Source organism: Primulina eburnea, chromosome 14, assembly GCF_022965805.1.
Source record: "Primulina eburnea isolate SZY01 chromosome 14, ASM2296580v1, whole genome shotgun sequence".
NCBI lineage: Eukaryota > Viridiplantae > Streptophyta > Magnoliopsida > Lamiales > Gesneriaceae > Primulina > Primulina eburnea.
The window spans coordinates 360582-379551 of record NC_133114.1 but is presented as its reverse complement, the minus strand read 5'-3'; the positions used below and the strand labels follow the sequence as shown (position 1 = coordinate 379551).

The window sequence follows — 18970 nt, the reverse complement described above, 5'->3', positions numbered from 1 at the left end:
TGAATAACTACTAGTCAAGTAGAGAATGAACGAACAAAAAATGTCCTATTTTATTCCTTATGCATGTCGACAAAACCATTTCTACATACCAACTTCAATTTCATGCAGGCTGATGTGATGATCAATTTCAGAGTCCATGGCTGTTCTCACCTTTCATGTAGAGTTGGTGCTGTTTCAGCTACTTCTTTTTGTCATCCGGGCTTCATCTTCTACTTCTTGGCCGGACGCAGATGTGCTGTTGTTCCACCAGGACTACAGTCCACCGGCGCCTCCTTCTCCGCCGCCGCACCCCCCATCGCTGTCGTGTGAGTCTGATCTTGGGGGTGTTGGTACGCTGGACACCACCTGCCACATACTATCCGATTTGAATTTAACCAAGAACGTGTACATAAGAGGGACGGGTAATCTCGTGATTTCGCCAAATGTTTCCATCTATTGTTCCTCCTTCTTGGGCTGCGAGCTCGACATAAACGTCACAGGAAACTTCACGCTGGGAGAAAATTCAGCTCTAGTTTGTGGTGCCTTTCAGTTGGTTGCAGACAATGCGAGTTTTGGGAATGGCTCTTCTGTGAATACCACGGGGTTGGCAGGTTCGCCGCCACCTCAAACTAGTGGCACTCCACAGGGGATGGATGGAGCGGGAGGAGGGTATGGGGGCAGAGGTGCGGCCTGTTTGAGGGATAAGAGCCAGATTCCGGAAGACGTTTGGGGCGGTGATACGTATTCTTGGTCGGACGTTGTTAAACCACTGAGTTATGGGAGTAGGGGTGGAACAACGAGCAGGGAAGTTGATTACGGGGGCGGTGGAGGTGGGCGGGTAATGATGGTTGTGACGAGTTTTTTGGAGGTCAATGGTAGTGTTTTGGCTGATGGAGGAGATGGGGGCCACAAAGGTGGAGGTGGCTCTGGAGGGAGTATCTACATTAAGGCCTATGAGATGTAAATTTTTCTTACAGTCTTGGTGTTACTTAAATCTTACATTTTTTAAAAAGTTGGATCATCGTGTATACCTTTGAAGTTGTATTCACTGATTTCTGGTTTTGATGATTTGGTCTGAAGACCTCATTGTTGGTAATCTAAATTCGTGAGTGTAAAAGTTATGAGTATACTTAGATTATACAAGTCTTATCTGACATTGAACACAACATAAGAAATATTTGTAGACCTACATGTTCTGAATTTATGCGGCTCACAATGATTGGTTCTTATTGATTTGATATAAGGTGCATCAGTATCATATATCCCAATTATCACTTGGGATTATTTTTAGTATGGAGAACTATGCTATTTTCTCGATCAAATGCTACTACTTAGTACTTACCATTTAGGCAATATCTTGTTTCTCCATAATTTGTTAAACTTACAAATGAGTAATGGTATCCACTTCCTTCCTTCGTTGGACCTATGGAGTATGGATATTAGCAGAACACTCTTTGGTCATTCCACATTACCTATGGATGATAGACACCATATAATCTAATTTTCATCTCATCCATCATTATTCCGTGCCTTGTTTTCGTATTAATTTGATTGGGCCAACGAAAGGTTGGTGCATATGAGAGTTTGATTTCACTTATCCAAGTAGTTTCTTGTAAAGTGCAGGATTGGAATTGGCAGAATAAGTGCCTGTGGTGGCAGTGGTTTTTCTGGAGGTGGCGGTGGTAGGGTGTCAGTTGATGTTTTTAACAGGCACAATGTACCATTCATATCTGTACATGGTATGGGCTATTGCATTATTATTTCTCCATTCATTTTTCCTTTTAGCCATTGGTTATTCTTTGTTGCTTCTCCTTCTTCTACCGCCTTTACTGCCTTCTGCTTTATTTTCATATCTTGTGTATTACATGACAAAATACTTTCTCCAATTGGCATAGTGGAGAGGTAAAATACTTTTCCAAGGGTTTTTGCAATAAATGTGGGTCAATCCAAAATTTACTATGTGTAAGGCCCAAGCAATCCGAAATTTACCGTCTTTCTGCAGCAATGTCATATTAAATTTCTGTTTGTCATTTCATAAGGGACAACTGGAAGAGTATAGTGGATTAGAGAGCTTCATGCACACCATATGCACAATATGTTTTGTTTCTTCTTATGTTTGCTGTGGTTGAAACTTCATATTGTATGGGTTGTTAGACATGGTTGTTGTTCCAATACAGGGTGGACATTCTCATTTTCTGTGTTCTAGAATGATTTGAGTTTTTTCTCATAGCTGAAAGATCGTCATTCACACTACTTGGTGATAGAAACGTTATGAAATGAGTTACGAGAAATGTTCAAATTATTACTTCAGGTTATTTGATTTTGCAAAAGCTGCCAATGTAGTTAAAGGTTGATAGAAAGAATATACTTGGAATATCCAGTAAATTAACTGACAGATTAATATCAATGCTCCCAATCCCTTCTCTGCTCATTGATCATCTTGGTAGTATGTATGTAGTTGCTGTAGTTTGTAATCATGTCGCTTGTCTTTAGCTTGCATACCCTGCTGGGTCATATATTACTTGTTCATGCTGTGTATAGCTTGTTAAAAATTATACACTGCATCTTAGGTTAGGTTTAGGATATAAACCTAAGAGGGAAACCATCCCAAAAGGCTGACTTATTGGGTGGTATTATAAACCTAAGAAGGGTATCACCTCAAGAAGACTTGCCTATCGGGGTGATATATATTACACTTTTTTTGTTTATAAGCTACTATTTATTAATTTCAATGATCGACGTGAGACATTTGTAACACGGTAGGAATTGAAGCATTTAAATTATCTTTCAATGTGACAATTTGTGCTTTCAACGCAGGAGGAAGTAGTCGTGGCTGCCCTGAAAATTCTGGGGCCGCGGGTACATTTTATGATACTGTTCCCCTCAGCCTTACTGTGAGTAATCATAACAAATCAACATATACAGACACGCTTCTAATGGATTTCCCTCAACCATTTTTGACAAATGTCATTATAGAAAATCAGGCAAAGGCTGCTATTCCCTTGCTGTGGAGTCGTGTTCAGGTCAGTGTATTTCACTATCACACCCTCTAGCTACGAGTGTGCCAGGTACTACATGATGGACACATTGGGCATGTCGGTAATTTCGATCATACACATAAGAGAAGACGTGTTTTTTCTTGTTGACACCTTCGATTGAATCTTAGATGATCCATGGCGGGTTTCTGGAACTCTTAAAAAGTAATCAATGGCAAAGACTTGAAAATTGACTTTAATCATCTGCATAATGTTCTTGCTTTAATTTCTGTGGCATTAGAATCGATTTTATAGTTGGTTGCATATGCATTTATCTTTCTAAGCCTTTGAAAAATATAATGAACTTGTAGTTGGCACATTTTATACTGATAATAAACGGTTGTAGGGATCTAATCAAGCCTTTTTCGTGGATCATAAAGGTTCAAGGACAAATCAGGCTTGGCTCTGGAGGTGTATTGAGCTTTGGGCTTGCACATTATTCAATGTCGGAGTTTGAAATGTTGGCAGAACAGCTATTAATGAGTGATTCTGTCATAAGAGTGAGTGTCACATTATTCGATTTTACAGTTGGTTGCATATTCATTTGCTTTGCTGAATACTGTCACACTCACTAATATGTGGTTTATGTGATAATATCCAACTTTGCTCCTCTGCTTGCACCAACATTATGTTTAGACACATGATTTTCTTGTTTCCATTTCTTTCCCTAGGTTTTTGGGGCCCTTCGCATGTCTGTCAAAATGTTTCTTATGTGGAACTCTACGATGATAATAGATGGTGGTGGAGATGATAATGTTGAGACCTCATTGCTGGAGGCGAGTAATCTCATAGTCCTCAAGGTAAGCTACCAGCTACTTGTCCTAAATTTGAGCTGTCTTGTGTTTTGGTAATTGTTTGTCTATTCTTTGTTTAGAATTCATCCCTTATCCATTCAAATGCGAACTTGGGAGTTCATGGGCAAGGTTTATTCAATTTATCTGGACCAGGAGATTGCATTGAAGCTCAACGTCTTGTTTTATCATTATTTTATAGAATCAATGTAAGTAAAACAGCAAAATAAATTTTTGGGCTTTTTTAGACTTGTTACATGTTTCCAACCTAAAGGCTTTATTCCGAGGTGGGCCATGGAATTGCATATGCTTTGATTGTCATTTCTCACCCATGCTGACAAGCTGCCTAGCTAGCTTTGTCATGTTCTAGTTTTGTATCTGAAAGCAGCATATTTTTTTATTTCTTATTTGTTCTCTTTCTACCCCTTTCTGGATTTTTTTGAGCTTCCGTTAGTTTTTGTTCATTTGATATTAGTATTCTCTTTATTAAGGGACAATTGTTTCTTCGTATGCCACATTAAGTCACCTGATGGATTTCAGAAATTAAATATTAAATATTAGTTGGCACTTTAGAAATGTGAAGTGAACCGTAACAATATAGAAGGAACCCTCTCAATATTTAACAATTTTCTAGGGATGTCTTTAATCAGACGTAACTGTTAAAGTGCACAAGATCTGAAATTAGAGAATGTATTTCTCGTATGTGCATTAACCGCTACAAAGGACAGGGAACTACTATTTATAGTAGCTGAACCAACTAGAAACGTAAATTGCAAAACACGTTTATTGTGATGACTTATCTCCTATATACTAGCTAACACAACCCCGCCTCAAGCTTGGTATAAATTGCAAAGACCAAGCTTGGACAACAAAAAGGCATGTTGTTCTCTGCCCAAACTCTTCGTGAATACATCGGCAAGTTGATTATCATTGGAAATGCGAGCTGTCTGAATGATTCCCAACTTGAGCTTTTCTTGGATCAAATGGCAATCGTTTTAATATGTGTAGTTCTCTCATGATACATTGGGTTGGCTGCAATGTGTAGTGCAGCTTTATTATCACATAATAAACTTGCTGGACTAGTCAGGGTAAGGCCCATGTCACTGAGAATACCACTGATCCAAACAATCTCACAAGTTGCAGCAGCCATTGCCCGATATTCGGCCTCTGCTGATGATCTTGAGACGGTATTCTGTTTCTTGGTGCGCCAAGATAACAATGAGTGACCAAGTTGAATACAAAAACCAGTCAAAGAACGTCGAGACATAGGACATGACGCCCGATCAGAATTACAATATGCTGTCAAAGAATTCTGTGAAGACAGTAAAATGCCCAAACCAGGAGAGCCTTACAAGTACTTTACCACTCTAACAGCAGCATTCATGTGGGATTTCTTTGGGGAATGCATGAATTGACTAAGGTGCTGCACAACATAACAAATATTAAGTCTTGTAATGGTAAGATAAATCAATCGACCAACCAACCGTTGATAAGCATCGCAATCTGGAAGTAATGATCATCGGATGGCACAAGTGAAGTTGGAGTAGTCAGGTGTCCAATTCAACGGTTGTCAACTTCTTGTGTTGCTCCATTGGAGTGTCAAAAGGGGCTTGATGCCAGAAACACCAACATCCTCAATAAGCTCTAGTGCATATTTTTGTTGATTGAGATAAATACCATCATGAGATCGAGCAACCTCAATGCCCAGAAAATATTCCAATCTCCCAAGATCACGGATTTGTAACTGAGAATGTAAAAAACACTTCAAGTTAGAAATCGTGTCCTCACTACTCCCTGTAATGACTATGTCATCCACATATACCACAAGTATCACAATATGGTTGGAATCTTTTTTAACGAATAATGAATGATCGTGCTGTGATTGTATGTATCTTGCGACACGCATGATCGCAGGAAACTTGAGATTCCATTGTCGAGACGCTTACTTAAGTCCATATAATGACTTACACAATCGACACACCTTATGTTTATCTTGAACATGATAACCAAGTGGTAGTGTCATAAAAATCTCTTCATCCAGATCACCCTGAAGAAATGCATTGGCCACATCCATCTGTGTAATGGGCCACTGATAGGCTGCTGCTAAACTCAACAAGCACCTAATGGTGGCAATCTTGGCCGTGGGTGAAAAAGTATCATGGAAATCAACTCCCGGTTGCTGAGTATAACCCTTCGCAACTAGACGTGCTTTGAACTTATCCACTGACCCATCTGGATTGTGCTTAACTTTGTAGACCCAACTACATCCGATGGGTTTATTGGTATTATGTGGGAGATCAATTCACATCCCAAGTGTGGTTCGATTCCAAAGCAGCAAGTTCCAAATCCATGGCCGTTTTCCATCTAGTATCCTGAACTGCCTCATGATAAGAACGAGGTTCATGGGTAGAGGAAATAGCAGCCACGAAATGTTGGTACGGGGAAGAGAATTTAGAATAGGATAGACGATGAGATAATGGATAAACAAACTCGGAAGAATGACTTTGGGGGAGAGTTGAACAAGAAAAATCTTTTGTCTAGCGAGGTGCAACTTGTGTCCTAGAAGATCGGTGTAGAGGTGGAAAAATGCTAGGATCATGTAACTGCAATGTAGAAGGATCAGATACAGGCGATGAACTCTCAAAAGAATCTGAACTAGGTAAATGGTGTGGAAAAGGAAGGACAAAAGGAATCTTTGTGGCAAAAAGAAATATGGTCTCATGAAAAACAATGTCTCTGGATGTAAGCAATTTCTTACTCTCAAGACTCATGACCCTATATCACTTTTGCACATTTGAGTAACCTAGAAAAGCACAGGTTGTTGCACGGGCAGAAAACTTGTGATCAAGATGATGGGAAGTAACATAACAAAGAAATCCAAGTGTTCTCAAATGACAGTAAGAAGGAGCTTTATGAAACAATGACTCAAAAGGTGTTTTATTGCATAATAATGGGCTTGGTGTTCTGTTTATAAGGTAGACAACAGCCAAAACACAGTCTCCCCAAAATTTAAGAGGAAAAGAAGATTGAAATGGCAAAGCTCTTGCTATCTCAAGAAAGTGTGCTTTCGTTCAACATCCCCATTTTGTTGGGGTGTATATGGACAAGAAGTGAAATGAACCACACCAAGAGAAGAGAAGAAATCTTGACACTCCATTTTGAAAAAATCTGCAGCATTAGCACTTCAGATCGATTTAACTTTGGCTGAAAATTGTTGTGCTACTAAAGCAAAGAATTGCTTGAGCTGACGAAATACATCAAGCTTAGAATGCATAAGAAATGCTCAAGTACGCAGAGAAAAATCATCAAGATAGTTAGGAAATACCTCTCCTCATTATATGTAGGTGTATGGAAAGGACCCCAAATATAGGCATGTATAAGCTGAAATAGATGCAATGACTTAAAGACACTCACTTTGGGAAATGCCAATGTTGTTTGTTTTGATTGTGGGCAAACTGTACAATGTGTTAAGGATATGTTTTTAGATAAAAATGGCAACAAAGACATTCGAGAAATTGACATGTAGCCTAATCTCTTATGCCAAATATCACAGTCAATAGAAATCCTAGGAACAACAAGGCTATGCTGAAACTGTAAAATATTACAACGAGAATCAAAACATGAAGGCGAAGGCTCATTGTTGGCTGTACTTGAATGCTGGAACAGGTGGTTGGTGAGATGATACAACCCATTTCTCTCTTTACCAATCCCAATTATCCTCCCATTTGTTAGGTCCTGAAATAGGCAAAAACGTGGGTAGAATATGATGAAGCAATTATGAGTTTTGGTTAACTTAGAGACAGACAAAAGATTGAATTGCAATGAGGAATACAAAGCACATTAGGCAAGGTAATAGATGATGATAGGGTAACTTAACCAATATGACTTATGACAAGTTTGCTACCATTTGGCAGCCTAACAGAACTAGAGGAATCTGTCATGGATTTAGCACATCGCAAGAGAGATGAACATCTTGTGATATGTTCATTTGCACCAGTATCTATGATCTAGTCATCACAAAACTTCAACATATTACCTGCCATATTAGCAACTGGATCCTTGGAAGAGTGAATGGTATTAGCCCCCAACAACTTCATATCTCCGCATATTGTACTGAAGTGTTAACTCGGACAACAGGCTTGTTGGTGGCTGTTTCTTCTTCCTTAGAGTGACAGTCTTCTGCTAAATTCACGGCCACATGTGGTTTCTTAGGTTTTCCATACTCCTGAAACTCCTTTTATTGTCAGAATGAAGTTGCTGCCCATAGAAACGGTGCCCTGGATGATAGCCAATTAGTTTGTAACATATGGCTTTAGTATGCCTTGTCATGTTACAATACTCGCAATGATTGAGATTTGGATTCTGAGTCTGATACTTCTTAGTTTCCTCGGACTTATATTGTGAGGAGTAGAATATAGAAGCTGGCTGTGTATCCACTGGAACCAAAGATCGATGTGTTTCCTCTTGTGATAAAATAAAAAAGGCTTGTCCAACATTGGGGAGTGGATCCATCATAAGGATTTGGCTACGAATTGACATATAGCTATCATTCAATCCTAGAGCAACCTTTGCTGTTGTTCGTGCTTCAAGTATTGCTTTGCAGTGTCACATTCACAAGAAGGAAAAATGACTAAAGAAGCATACTCGCCCCCAAAGATGCTTAAGTTTGGAGTAATAGACAGAGATAATATTATTTCCTTGAACCAATCAGCTGATATCACGATGAATAGAGAAGATTCGTGACATGTTTACCTTATCAAATCGCTCCTTCAAATTAGACCAAACTACTGATGCATCTGTGGAATAGACAATACCTCCAAAAATCTCTTTGGAAACGGTTTTCATGGATTGATCCATGAAAGAACCAGAGCATTGCATCGTTCCCACTGGTTTATAGTGGCATGTCCAACTTCAGGCCGTGGATATGATCCATCGATGAAGCTGATTTTGTTCTTAGCTCTTAACGCAATATGCATAGCTCTACTCCAGATTCCATAGTTCTCAACTCCAAGGAGCCTATCATTCACCAAATTCATACCTAGCATGTCCGAAGGATGTGGAAACAACGGATCATTGAAAACAATTGCGGTTGCCATCACGAAATCAGGGAAGAAAATTCGAATAACTGCAATCAGCAACATATATCAGATCTCAATCGAGCACTTCTTCGCCGAAGAGAATTCTTCAGTCGCGAGCTAGATCTCGATTTGCCGAAAAAATAACGATTGTGGCGAGCACTTAGTGAATTGCAGCTAGTTTAGCTAGATCTTGTCTGCATCAAATCAAAAACCGGAGTCCAGCAGCAGAAACGAGTGATTGTTTGCTCTGATACCATGTTAAAGTGCACAAGATCTGAATTAGAGAATGTATTTCTCGTATGTGCATTAACCGCTACCAACTAGAAAGTAAATTGCAAAACGCGTTTATTGTGATGACTTATCTCCTATATACTAGCTAACAGTAACCACCGCAATAACAAACTTATATCCTGGAAGCTAAATCTAGCTTTGATTTGAAAAAAAAATCCCGCGATTATGGTTTAATCGGAAACCGAATATCACCAAGAGTGGAAGGGATTTCGGATACTATTTCTCTACTGAATCGAAAATGAGAAGTCCAGTTGACCTCCACAAGTTTGTTTGCAGTCAAGTAAAAATTTGCTTGTAGTATGAACTGCATAACTCCAAATGTCGTCACGAACTCAATCCCCTACGTGTATATACATAGGTTGAGAATAAATTATGCAATAACGACTATACCAGCCCATCAAATTATTAGATCAAATAATCTGAATATAATGGATAAAATCCAAGTAAATTGAGCCCACAAATAGGCTTCTAATCTTATGTTTCAAGCAGGCTGATCTAATTCAGTTCTTCATGTACGAGTTGGTCTATATTAACTTGGTTTAGTCTTCAAAATCTTGAGTGATCTCACTAAAAGCCTTTTAAAATCTTGTGGACTCTGCTCTTGAAATTAGTTTTTGACCAACAGCTGATGGTTCCTTTTTGGTCTTCTTAGCCTATTGAATTTGGCTCAATGTGCTACCATTTTGAACACCACAGCCGCAAGCTTCCAAATTGTTGATGGTCTGCCTTTACTGTCACATCACAAATTTTGTGTGATTATCATAATTTATTTTCACTTGAGTTAGTTTTGTACTGGAAAAGTAAGCAGAAAATGATATATTTAAATTCTTGTGTTGGCTCTCTTGGCATTTATGATTTCTGTCTTGCTCTTTGTCGATATAATTGTAGCCCTGTGGTAGCTCCGTGCCTCAGCCACTCAACTACGTTGTGCTTTAATGTTTTTGTTGTCTTGGTGTACTTTCTATTTCCGAACTTCAACACTGATAAGATATTTTTTGTTGTATTTTACATTATACATGCCTTTTCACCCACCACTTTCATTCAAAAGAAAATAAGCATTGAGAGCTATAAAAGTTGATGTCAAATGTCACTTTAAAAATTTTAAAATATTCAACTTCTTGCTATTTGTGAATGTAAAACGAATATTTTTTACAGAGCGTGTTTTATATTCAACCTAGCAAGACTTGCTAATGTCGGCAATTATTTTTAAGTGCCTGTGCTCCTGGATAGGATTGCAATTGGTCTTTAACCAAGTGCTGTTGTGTGATAGTTTGTATGTTCTACAGCTTTAGGTAGCGGACACATCAATTTTTTTAATACTTAACGGGGCTGTTTTGTGCTTTCTTTCTCATGCCATAATGAAGATAGGCCCTGGGTCTATTATCCGTGGTCCTTTAAAAAGTGCCTCTAACGAAGACAGGTAAGTTATGATTTCCAGTTCCTGTTTAAATAGCATGAGAAATGCAATATCTTTTCTCACTCTTTATTGATTTTTGCTACTTGTTAGAATGGCTATACTGGCTTGTGAATCACAAGATTGTCCCACCGAACTGGTTCATCCACCTGAAGATTGTAACGTGAATTCTTCTTTGTCCTTTACCCTACAGGTGTGGAATTTGCCACGTAGAAATAATGTGATTTGCATGTTTCCATTCAGTGCGGTTCAAAATAATATCACTGTTTGTTATTTCTTTCTCTGGTTAAGTTCCATAAATATTTACAACTGTTTCTTTTGTAGATTTGTCGAGTGGAGGATATCATTGTTAAAGGTTTTATCGAAGGTTCTATCGTTCATTTTCATAGAGCAAAGGCCATCTATGTCCACTCTTCTGGAACTATAAGCTCATCAGGAATGGGTATGATTACGTCTTTCCTTCACGCTGCATCACTTAATATCATTCTGCGAGGCATGTCTCTCAACTTCACCAGCTTAAAAAATCTTCGACGAATGGGAAACTTTCCTATTACCTTTTACTTGAATTAGTGGAACAATCTCTAAATTAGCCAAGAGTTAGATGTATCCATGTAACTGAATCTCATTTCATGTGTTTGACAATTAAGTATCTACTATTTATGCAGGTTGCATTGGCGGTGTTGGCCGAGGAAGTTTATTGAGCAATGGTCTTGGCAGTGGTGGTGGACATGGTGGTAGAGGTGGAATGGGCTGTTACAATGACAGCTGCATCGAGGGTGGCATATCATATGGAGACACAAATTTGCCCTGTGAATTGGGCAGTGGAAGTGGAAATGATAGCTTGGCTGTCTCTGCTGGTGCTGGCATTTTGGGTGAGCTCAAGTTTCAGCTGATTTGTTATGGTTTTTACTTCTATAGAATCAAGGAATGACATTTCCTATGTCATGTTGTCTTAACCAAGAATTGAGGTTATATGAAAACTGGATACTGTTGTTTTGGTGGTTCTAGAGTGGAGATCGTCATGAGAGCTAAAGCTTCAACATATTGAATTTTGCATGTGGATAAATTTATATTTCTCTTCTTTCTTAAATTCTCTCATCGTATGTTTTGGGCTTATTGTTATCATAAGTCCATAAACCATGTGCAGTGTTTTGGGCTACTTAGTTATATCGTATTCTAGATTCGATTGAGCAGATTTTGTATATAAATGGAAACAGTTTTTGTAACATTAACCCAACACTGTATTCTCAAAATAACTTTCCAAGCATAGAGACGTTATTATGCAACATATATTTATTGCAGAACTTATTTCTCTCCATTCCTAAAAATATTTGCTTTTCTTCTTTTGATCTTGATTTCCCTCTTCCTTGCAGTGATGGGTTCGCTGGAGCATCCATTAATGAATTTGTTTGTCGAAGGTTCTGTTACAGCTGATGGAGACAGCTTTGGAGAGAACCTCCAACAGGAGTATGCATTAAGTAATGATGCAAATATAGGGCCTGGGGGTGGATCTGGTGGAACTATCTTGGTGTTTTTGCACTCTCTGGCTCTTTGTGAATCTGGAAGTTTATCAAGTGTCGGAGGTCATGGCAGCCTAAGTGGTGGTGGAGGAGGTGGTGGTGGTAGGATCCATTTTCACTGGTCAGGCATTCCCACTGGAGAATTATATTGGCCATTGGCTGAAGTGAATGGAAGCATTCGTACAAGGTTAGTGCAGATACTTAACCTACAGTTGGTGATTTATCCCAAGTTTTTTATGTTTTATCATATGATAGTGCTAGTTTATGTGTATAAAGAACAAAATGTGTGTGGCTTTATTGTCGATGGATTTCTTCGAGAAAAATCCCGATTATATCCTGCACATGGCTATTTGTTAAGTTTTTTTAAATGGCAAGGCTCTGGGGACTGAACTAGATATAAAAATGGAATTTGTGGGTTGAAGGAAATGTCATTTGGCCTAATGTACGTTTTAAAGTATCAAACTACAATTTGAGCCACCTCTCATGAGCTCTAGGTTAGTGAAATTTGTTGGACAGACTTTTCTTTTTATTAAGTACTTGCATCAACTTTTCTTTGTATTAAGTACTTGCATCATTGAAATTAATTGTAAAACAACGAATTGTTGGACTTTGCTTTTCTTTGGGTGAGTGCAGTTCCTTTGAAATGAATGGATATAGCATGATTTGATAATTATCTCATATTTTTCTACGTACTATTGTTGTGTGAATCGCATTATGTCAGTTATACTAAATTCTCTGCTTGTACTACAGGGGTGGATTAGGTGGCAACCAAGGTCTTCCAGGTGAAAATGGAACTGTCAGTGGTAAAGCTTGCCCAAAAGGCCTTTATGGAACTTTCTGCGAGGTAGCTCATTATTATTTGCTTGGGAGCAATTTCTAAAAATTTCCTTCTCCTTCCCAAAATTCTAAGTTTTGTTAAAAGAGTTAACAGTAATTACCGAATTGGCCTTTGATTAATTTGAACTCAAAAGCTAAAAACTACAACATTTAGTTACATTGTGGTAATTTAATTGATTACTGAATGTTCAACATAAAAAATTTTTGTTGCCTCATTTCATTCACTTACCCATTGCGATTTTTTTTTGCAATGTTGTGACTAACCTGGAAACTGCCAACTTCTTTTTCTAGATTTCACTTGATGATTACTATGTTTGTTCTCTTAGTTATCTGACAAACCAGAGGAATTTTTGACATTCCAGAAACTACAAGGTAAAAGGTGATAGAGAAGAAGCTCTCTGATAATGTTTCTCTTAATTATGCAGGAATGTCCAGCTGGCACTTATAAAAATGCTACTGGATCAGATAGATCCCTCTGTTTGTCATGTCCAGGGAGTCAACTTCCTAATCGTGGTGTTTATATTCCTGTCCGAGGTATAATATACTGTTGGATTGTGTTTTTATGGAAAGTTTATTTTTCTTGAAAATTTGGAGCAGTATTTATTTTTATAAAAACATAGATTTGCGAAAACATGGAAACTTTTGAGTTACGCTCTATCAGTGGGCTTCAGATAAATTATTGTGTGCTCTGTCATAGTCATAAGTTACACTCGTGTTGGATCGTCTTCATGTTACGTGTAATTCAGGCTTATGTTTAACTGAGGTTACTGTTGCCCGAAGCAGGTGGTGCTACGAAAACACCTTGCCCTTACAAATGTGTTTCTGGGAGATATCACATGCCTCACTGTTACACAGCTCTTGAACAGTTGGTGTATAAATTTGGAGGACCCTGGTGGTTCGGTCTGCTGCTATTGGGCCTACTCATTTTGCTTGCATTGGTTCTCAGTGTTGCACGCGCGAAGTTTATTGGGGTTGATGAATCACCAGGGGCTGTTCCTACAAAGCAGGATTCTCAAACGGATAATTCAGTCCCTTTCCTGGAGTCGCTAAATGAAGTATTTTCTGGAGAACCTAGCACATTTAGTTTTGCTAAATTTAAAAGTTATAAGATTATGGGGGAAATACAGATTGCAATTTTAATGCAAACCTAGAATTTTATGGTAATGAGGAATGTAATTTCGACTAATTTCGACATTCCGTTTCCCAATCAGGTTTTGGAAAGTAACAGAGTTGAGAAATCCCAGAGTCATGTGCATAGAATGTATTTTTTGGGTCCAAACACATTTCGTGAACCTTGGCATCTTCCTCATACACCTCCTGAACAAGTTAAAGGAATAATGTAAGTTATTTCTCTCGTTTTTCCATACCAGATTCTTGTTCCGGTGATTCATTGTTGATATGCATTAATTACTTGTTTAACCAAGCATTTACTTTTATGATCCATCTTTTACACTTTGACATTAATGGTCTGAACTCTTTCTTATTGAAATGGTAGATATGAGGGTGCATTTGTTACGTTCGTGGATGAGATGAATGCTCTAGCTGCATATCAATGGTGGGAAGGGTCAGTACATAATGTTCTCTGTTTTCTTGCATATCCTCTCGCGTGGTCATGGCAACAATGGCGACGGAGAATGAAGTTACAGCGATTACGTGAATTTGTGCGGTCTGAATATGATCATGCTTGCCTACGTTCTTGTCGTTCACGTGCACTGTACGAAGGCCTCAAGGTTATTTTCTAAAGGATCCTTATTTGTTTGAATTATGCATGCGTTCTTCATGCTCTGAATAGATATCCTATATTTGAGCATGCCTTCTTCATGCTCCATCGTAGTACTAATCCTTTGGTTTATGTGTGATACCACCATTTCACCTGCTCCAAGTTTTTTTCTCAATGAGACATTTAAAAAATCTTTGACCCATGCCCGTTTCTGGTTGGCCTATGACCAACATTAGCCATCAATGAGTTTTTTATGTTCTGGAGATTATAATTATAAATTGTATTATTTCACAAGAAGTGTCGCTCATTCACTCTAACCAAAATAAGTAAGAGACATGAGTTTGCTCTACATCATTGGTGTGGTTGTTGAAAAAAAATTTGGGGAGAATGGTTGGAACATGGTCCAGAGATAGCCCATGCAAGTGGATGAGTATCATGGTAACATTAAAAAGATGTCGTTATGACCTGAGCTGTTAAGTTAGTAATTATTCATGTTTGCGACTGTAGGTTGCCGCAACTCCAGATTTAATGCTAGCTTATATTGACTTTTTTCTTGGTGGTGATGAAAGGAGAAGTGATCTTCCTCCTAGTCTCTGTCAAAGATATCCGATCTCTCTACTCTTTGGGGGTGATGGAAGCTACATGACTCCTTTTTCACTTCATAATGATAACATCATCACCAATCTCATGAGTCAGGTGTGTCATTATGCCATGAAATTGAGGTCCATACATAGAAGAAGATTATACTTAAAAAAAGCCATTTGTCTTGTACTCGTCAACAAAATGCCAAATTATACTGACTTGTACCTTTTCTGACAGTCTGTGCCACCAACAGTGTGGTACCGCTTTGTGGCTGGTTTAAATGCGCAATTGCGCTTGGCACACAGGGGTTTTCTGAGATCAAAATTTCACCGAATCCTTCGATGGTTGGAATTATTTGCAAATCCTGCATTAAGGAACTATGGGGTGCATGCCGATCTTGCCTGGTTTCCATCAACAACTGATGGGTATTGTCATTATGGGCTTTTAGTTTATGCTGTTGATGAAGACAAAGATATTGAATCGTTAAGATGTGATGATGGACTAGGAAACCAACAGCATTCACGGTATGATATTTGTTTTCAACATTATAGCATATATTCGTAAAGTATTATCTTTAATCTGCTATAAAGGCTTCCCTTTGCGTGAGCTCATGCACAAAATTTTACATACCGACTCTTAAAGATATTTTTGTGATTTGGATAATGTTTTACCGATGTGGAGGCCATTTCAGTCACTTTTTTCCTGACGTCATACACATGAAGGTGGTTTGGATGATTTTATATTTATTGACATTCTCCTGTGAAACATTACATCCTTTCCAATATTCTTTGGTCTAACCAACTTTTGGTCCCTTTGTCTTGTTGTCATGTAGTTCCATCAGTATCTATTCAAAGAATAAGGCGTATTCAGGTCAAACTCAGATAAGCACCGATGGTAATCCACGGTGGAAGATTTGTGGCGGGATTTTAGATATTAGAAGCTTGAAGGTGCTTGAAGAGAGAAGAGATATTTTTTTTCTGCTCTCTTTTCTGATTCAGAATACTAAACCAGTTGGCCACCAGGTATCTATTTTCTTATCTCTGTTTATATCTGTGCATTGTGTGTGTGCAAGTGTGTCTGGTTGAGTTTTACATGATTAAGAATCTAAGATGATAAAAAATTGGTTTCAGTTCTGACTCTGCACCAACTTCCACATACCCGAATAGGTATATAATTGATACTGTGTGTGTCTGTACGGTAGTGTATACTGTACAAACTGAAGTTTTGTGTCTACAAACCACCCGAACCCAACCTGACTATCTTATGCATTTATTTAATGTCATTTTCCCGTAAACTTTTTTTTTCTTCTGCTGCAGGATCTTGTTGGTTTGGTCATTTCTATCCTTCTTCTAGGAGATTTTAGTTTAGTGCTGCTCACTCTGCTCCAGCTGTATTCATTTTCTCTCGCAGACGTCTTTTTTGTTTTGTTTATTTTACCGTTGGGGATCTTGCTTCCGCTCCCTACTGGAATTAATGCTTTGTTCTGCCATGGACCACGGCGATCATCAGGTCTTGCACGCGCATATGCTTTGTGGAACATCACATCTTTGATAAATGTTGTAAGTTGCTTTATCCGTTCTCGATCAATATGGTTTAATCATAGACCACTCATCAAAGGGTTAAATAATTTTATTTTTTTACGAATCAAATAGCTCAACTTTGTTTCTTATTCATCTTATTTAAGTTTCACTTCTCATCTTTTGCTTTCCAGTAATATTATCACTTGTTAATTTTGAACATTGGGACCATATTCTGGAAAAGATCACTATTTAATATTTGGTTCCTGTTAAAGGTCTTACTTCATTGGTTTCTCTCCAGGGTGTTGCGTTCATTTGTTTCTATGTGCACTACCGTACGAAATCAAGTGAAAGACTCCCTTTTCAACCATGGAACATGTGAGCCAAATCTCCAGATTTTCAAACATCATTAGTCTATTTCTTTTAACACGTGTTTGTGACGATCTTCCTTCTATATTTACGCGCCCAGGGATGAAAGCGATTGGTGGGTCTTTCCCATTGCACTTCTTTTGTGTAAATGCATCCAATCTCGGTTCGTAAATTGGCATGTGGCTGATCTGGAAATCAAGGATAGTTCGTTGTACAGTGACGACTTCGACTTGTTTTGGCAGTCGTAGTCTATTTATTGAAGCAAATATTTTCCACTCCAATGCCCATCAAGTTTTTCTTATGGGTTTCTTGTTCAATATGAATATTTGTGGTAGTCATTTTGGGGTTCACACATGTAATTAAATTTATCTTGAAAGGGGTTATTGTAAGTAGTGTGTTACTGCAATTTGTATATAAGCCAACCTATCTTTTGAACTAGGTAGAAGCATAGTTACAGTGCTTTGTGAAAAGAAATTATTTCTTGTCAAGTAGTTAGGCGTTTATAATATAAATTTGAGAATCACATTGGATATAAGCTCGCATTGTTAGTTCAATGATTTTTTTTTTTTTTTTTTTTTTTTTTTTTTTTTTTTTTTTTAATATAAATCGAGCCGAATCTGAGTAGAATAGTTTACCACCTCTTCTGTAAAAGTAGGATTTTCTTCGTCTTGCAGGTATTCCCTAAATCCCGAGTATTAACAATGTTATTGTATAATGGTTGTCAATATGATCATGAGTGAGTGTATTTGGGGCAAAAAATTGCTTCCGGATATTGTTTTAATGGAGAGTTGAGAAGCCTGCTATTATAAAATGAATGAAATAAAATATTAATCATATAATCGACTGAAATATGTGTTTTATGTTGGTCCTATGTGTGACAGTTTGAGATGATAATATGAAAATAAAGTATAAAAACTGAACATCGAAATTTACATGAAAAAAAATTTAAAAATTATTAGGGTAAAAATCACGAGCAACAGAAGAATTTCACAATTATATTTTATAGTGTGCAACCACTAAATGTCTCTTAATATAGAATAACAAATATCTCACAAATATTATAGAAGTAAGTACTTAAATGCTATAAGATGAGAGAAAACTCGATGAAATGATGATTTCTGAATGCTTTTCGTCCATGTGAAAACGTGTATAAAAACGCGTCTTCTATCTGCATATTTCTTTGATCTGAAAATTTCGCTGCATAAGATACCCAACCACCCCTATTAACGTGGTTGTCTGCTCATCCATTTAATAAACATTTGTCTACATTTCTTCCACTTCGATATTTGACATGAGAATAAAATATATATCCACACATTTTTTCAATCTTGTCGGTCCCTACTCTTTACATTTCCGCTAGACCATTTGAGGAGTGGTGATATTGACTTGGTCAGAACATTAGCTATATTGTCTTTTGTATGGATCTTCTATGTATCCACACTTCTTCTGTTACTTCCCGTGTAAAGTGAAATTGAACTCTAATGTGTTTCGTACTGGAATGAAAGACCGGATTCCTTGCGATGTGCAAGACACTCTGACTATCAGTAGGGGTATGCAATCGGTCTATTCAGTTATCGACCGAACCGAATAGACCTATAACCGATTTAATCGATTTTATTTTCGAATAAACGAACCGATCAAAATATTCATAAAAACCGAATTAACCGAACCGATTTTCAAATCGGTTATTTCGACCATCGATCGAAATAATCGATATTTTTTGAAAAGTGTGAATTTTAACAAAAAAAAAAAACAAAACAATGGAGAGCTTGTAAATAACAAGAAACATTGAACAAAAAAAAATCAATAACAAATAGAAATATTGAAGATAAAATTA

The 18970-nt window shown here is 37.7% G+C and overlaps 1 protein-coding gene across 3 annotated transcripts; it reads left to right on the top strand.

The window, feature by feature from the left end:
- LOC140813040 (uncharacterized) lies at positions 1-17621 on the top strand. Of its 3 annotated transcripts, XM_073171452.1 has the most exons (23): positions 1-939; positions 1603-1718; positions 2797-2873; positions 2956-3002; positions 3361-3514; positions 3686-3814; positions 3889-4014; positions 10539-10594; positions 10682-10781; positions 10913-11030; positions 11254-11460; positions 11962-12295; positions 12859-12952; positions 13371-13479; positions 13729-14000; positions 14157-14284; positions 14441-14675; positions 15173-15361; positions 15485-15771; positions 16080-16269; positions 16564-16806; positions 17066-17142; positions 17234-17621. In XM_073171452.1, exons 1-23 carry the CDS (start codon positions 137-139, stop codon positions 17379-17381), a joined length of 4239 nt encoding a protein of 1412 aa, XP_073027553.1. In that variant the 5' UTR covers positions 1-136; the 3' UTR covers positions 17382-17621. The 3 variants fall into 3 exon arrangements, 2 of the variants coding, with proteins under 2 accessions (XP_073027553.1, XP_073027552.1); XR_012113818.1 differs by having other exon boundaries at positions 2797-3002; positions 3395-3514; positions 16658-16806; positions 17234-17373; XM_073171451.1 differs by having other exon boundaries at positions 2-939; positions 2797-3002; positions 3395-3514.
- Positions 17622-18970: the final 1349 nt, after the last annotated feature.

Excerpts from the sequence above, each read along its gene's own strand:
- LOC140813040 (XM_073171451.1), top strand. The coding sequence starts at position 137 with ATGGCTGTTCTCACCTTTCATGTAGAGTTGGTGCTGTTTCAGCTACTT. Across the intron at positions 11,031-11,253 it reads TATAAGCTCATCAGGAATGG|GTTGCATTGGCGGTGTTGGC; the intron begins GTATGATTACGT and ends CTATTTATGCAG. Across the intron at positions 16,807-17,065 it reads TCACATCTTTGATAAATGTT|GGTGTTGCGTTCATTTGTTT; the intron begins GTAAGTTGCTTT and ends GTTTCTCTCCAG.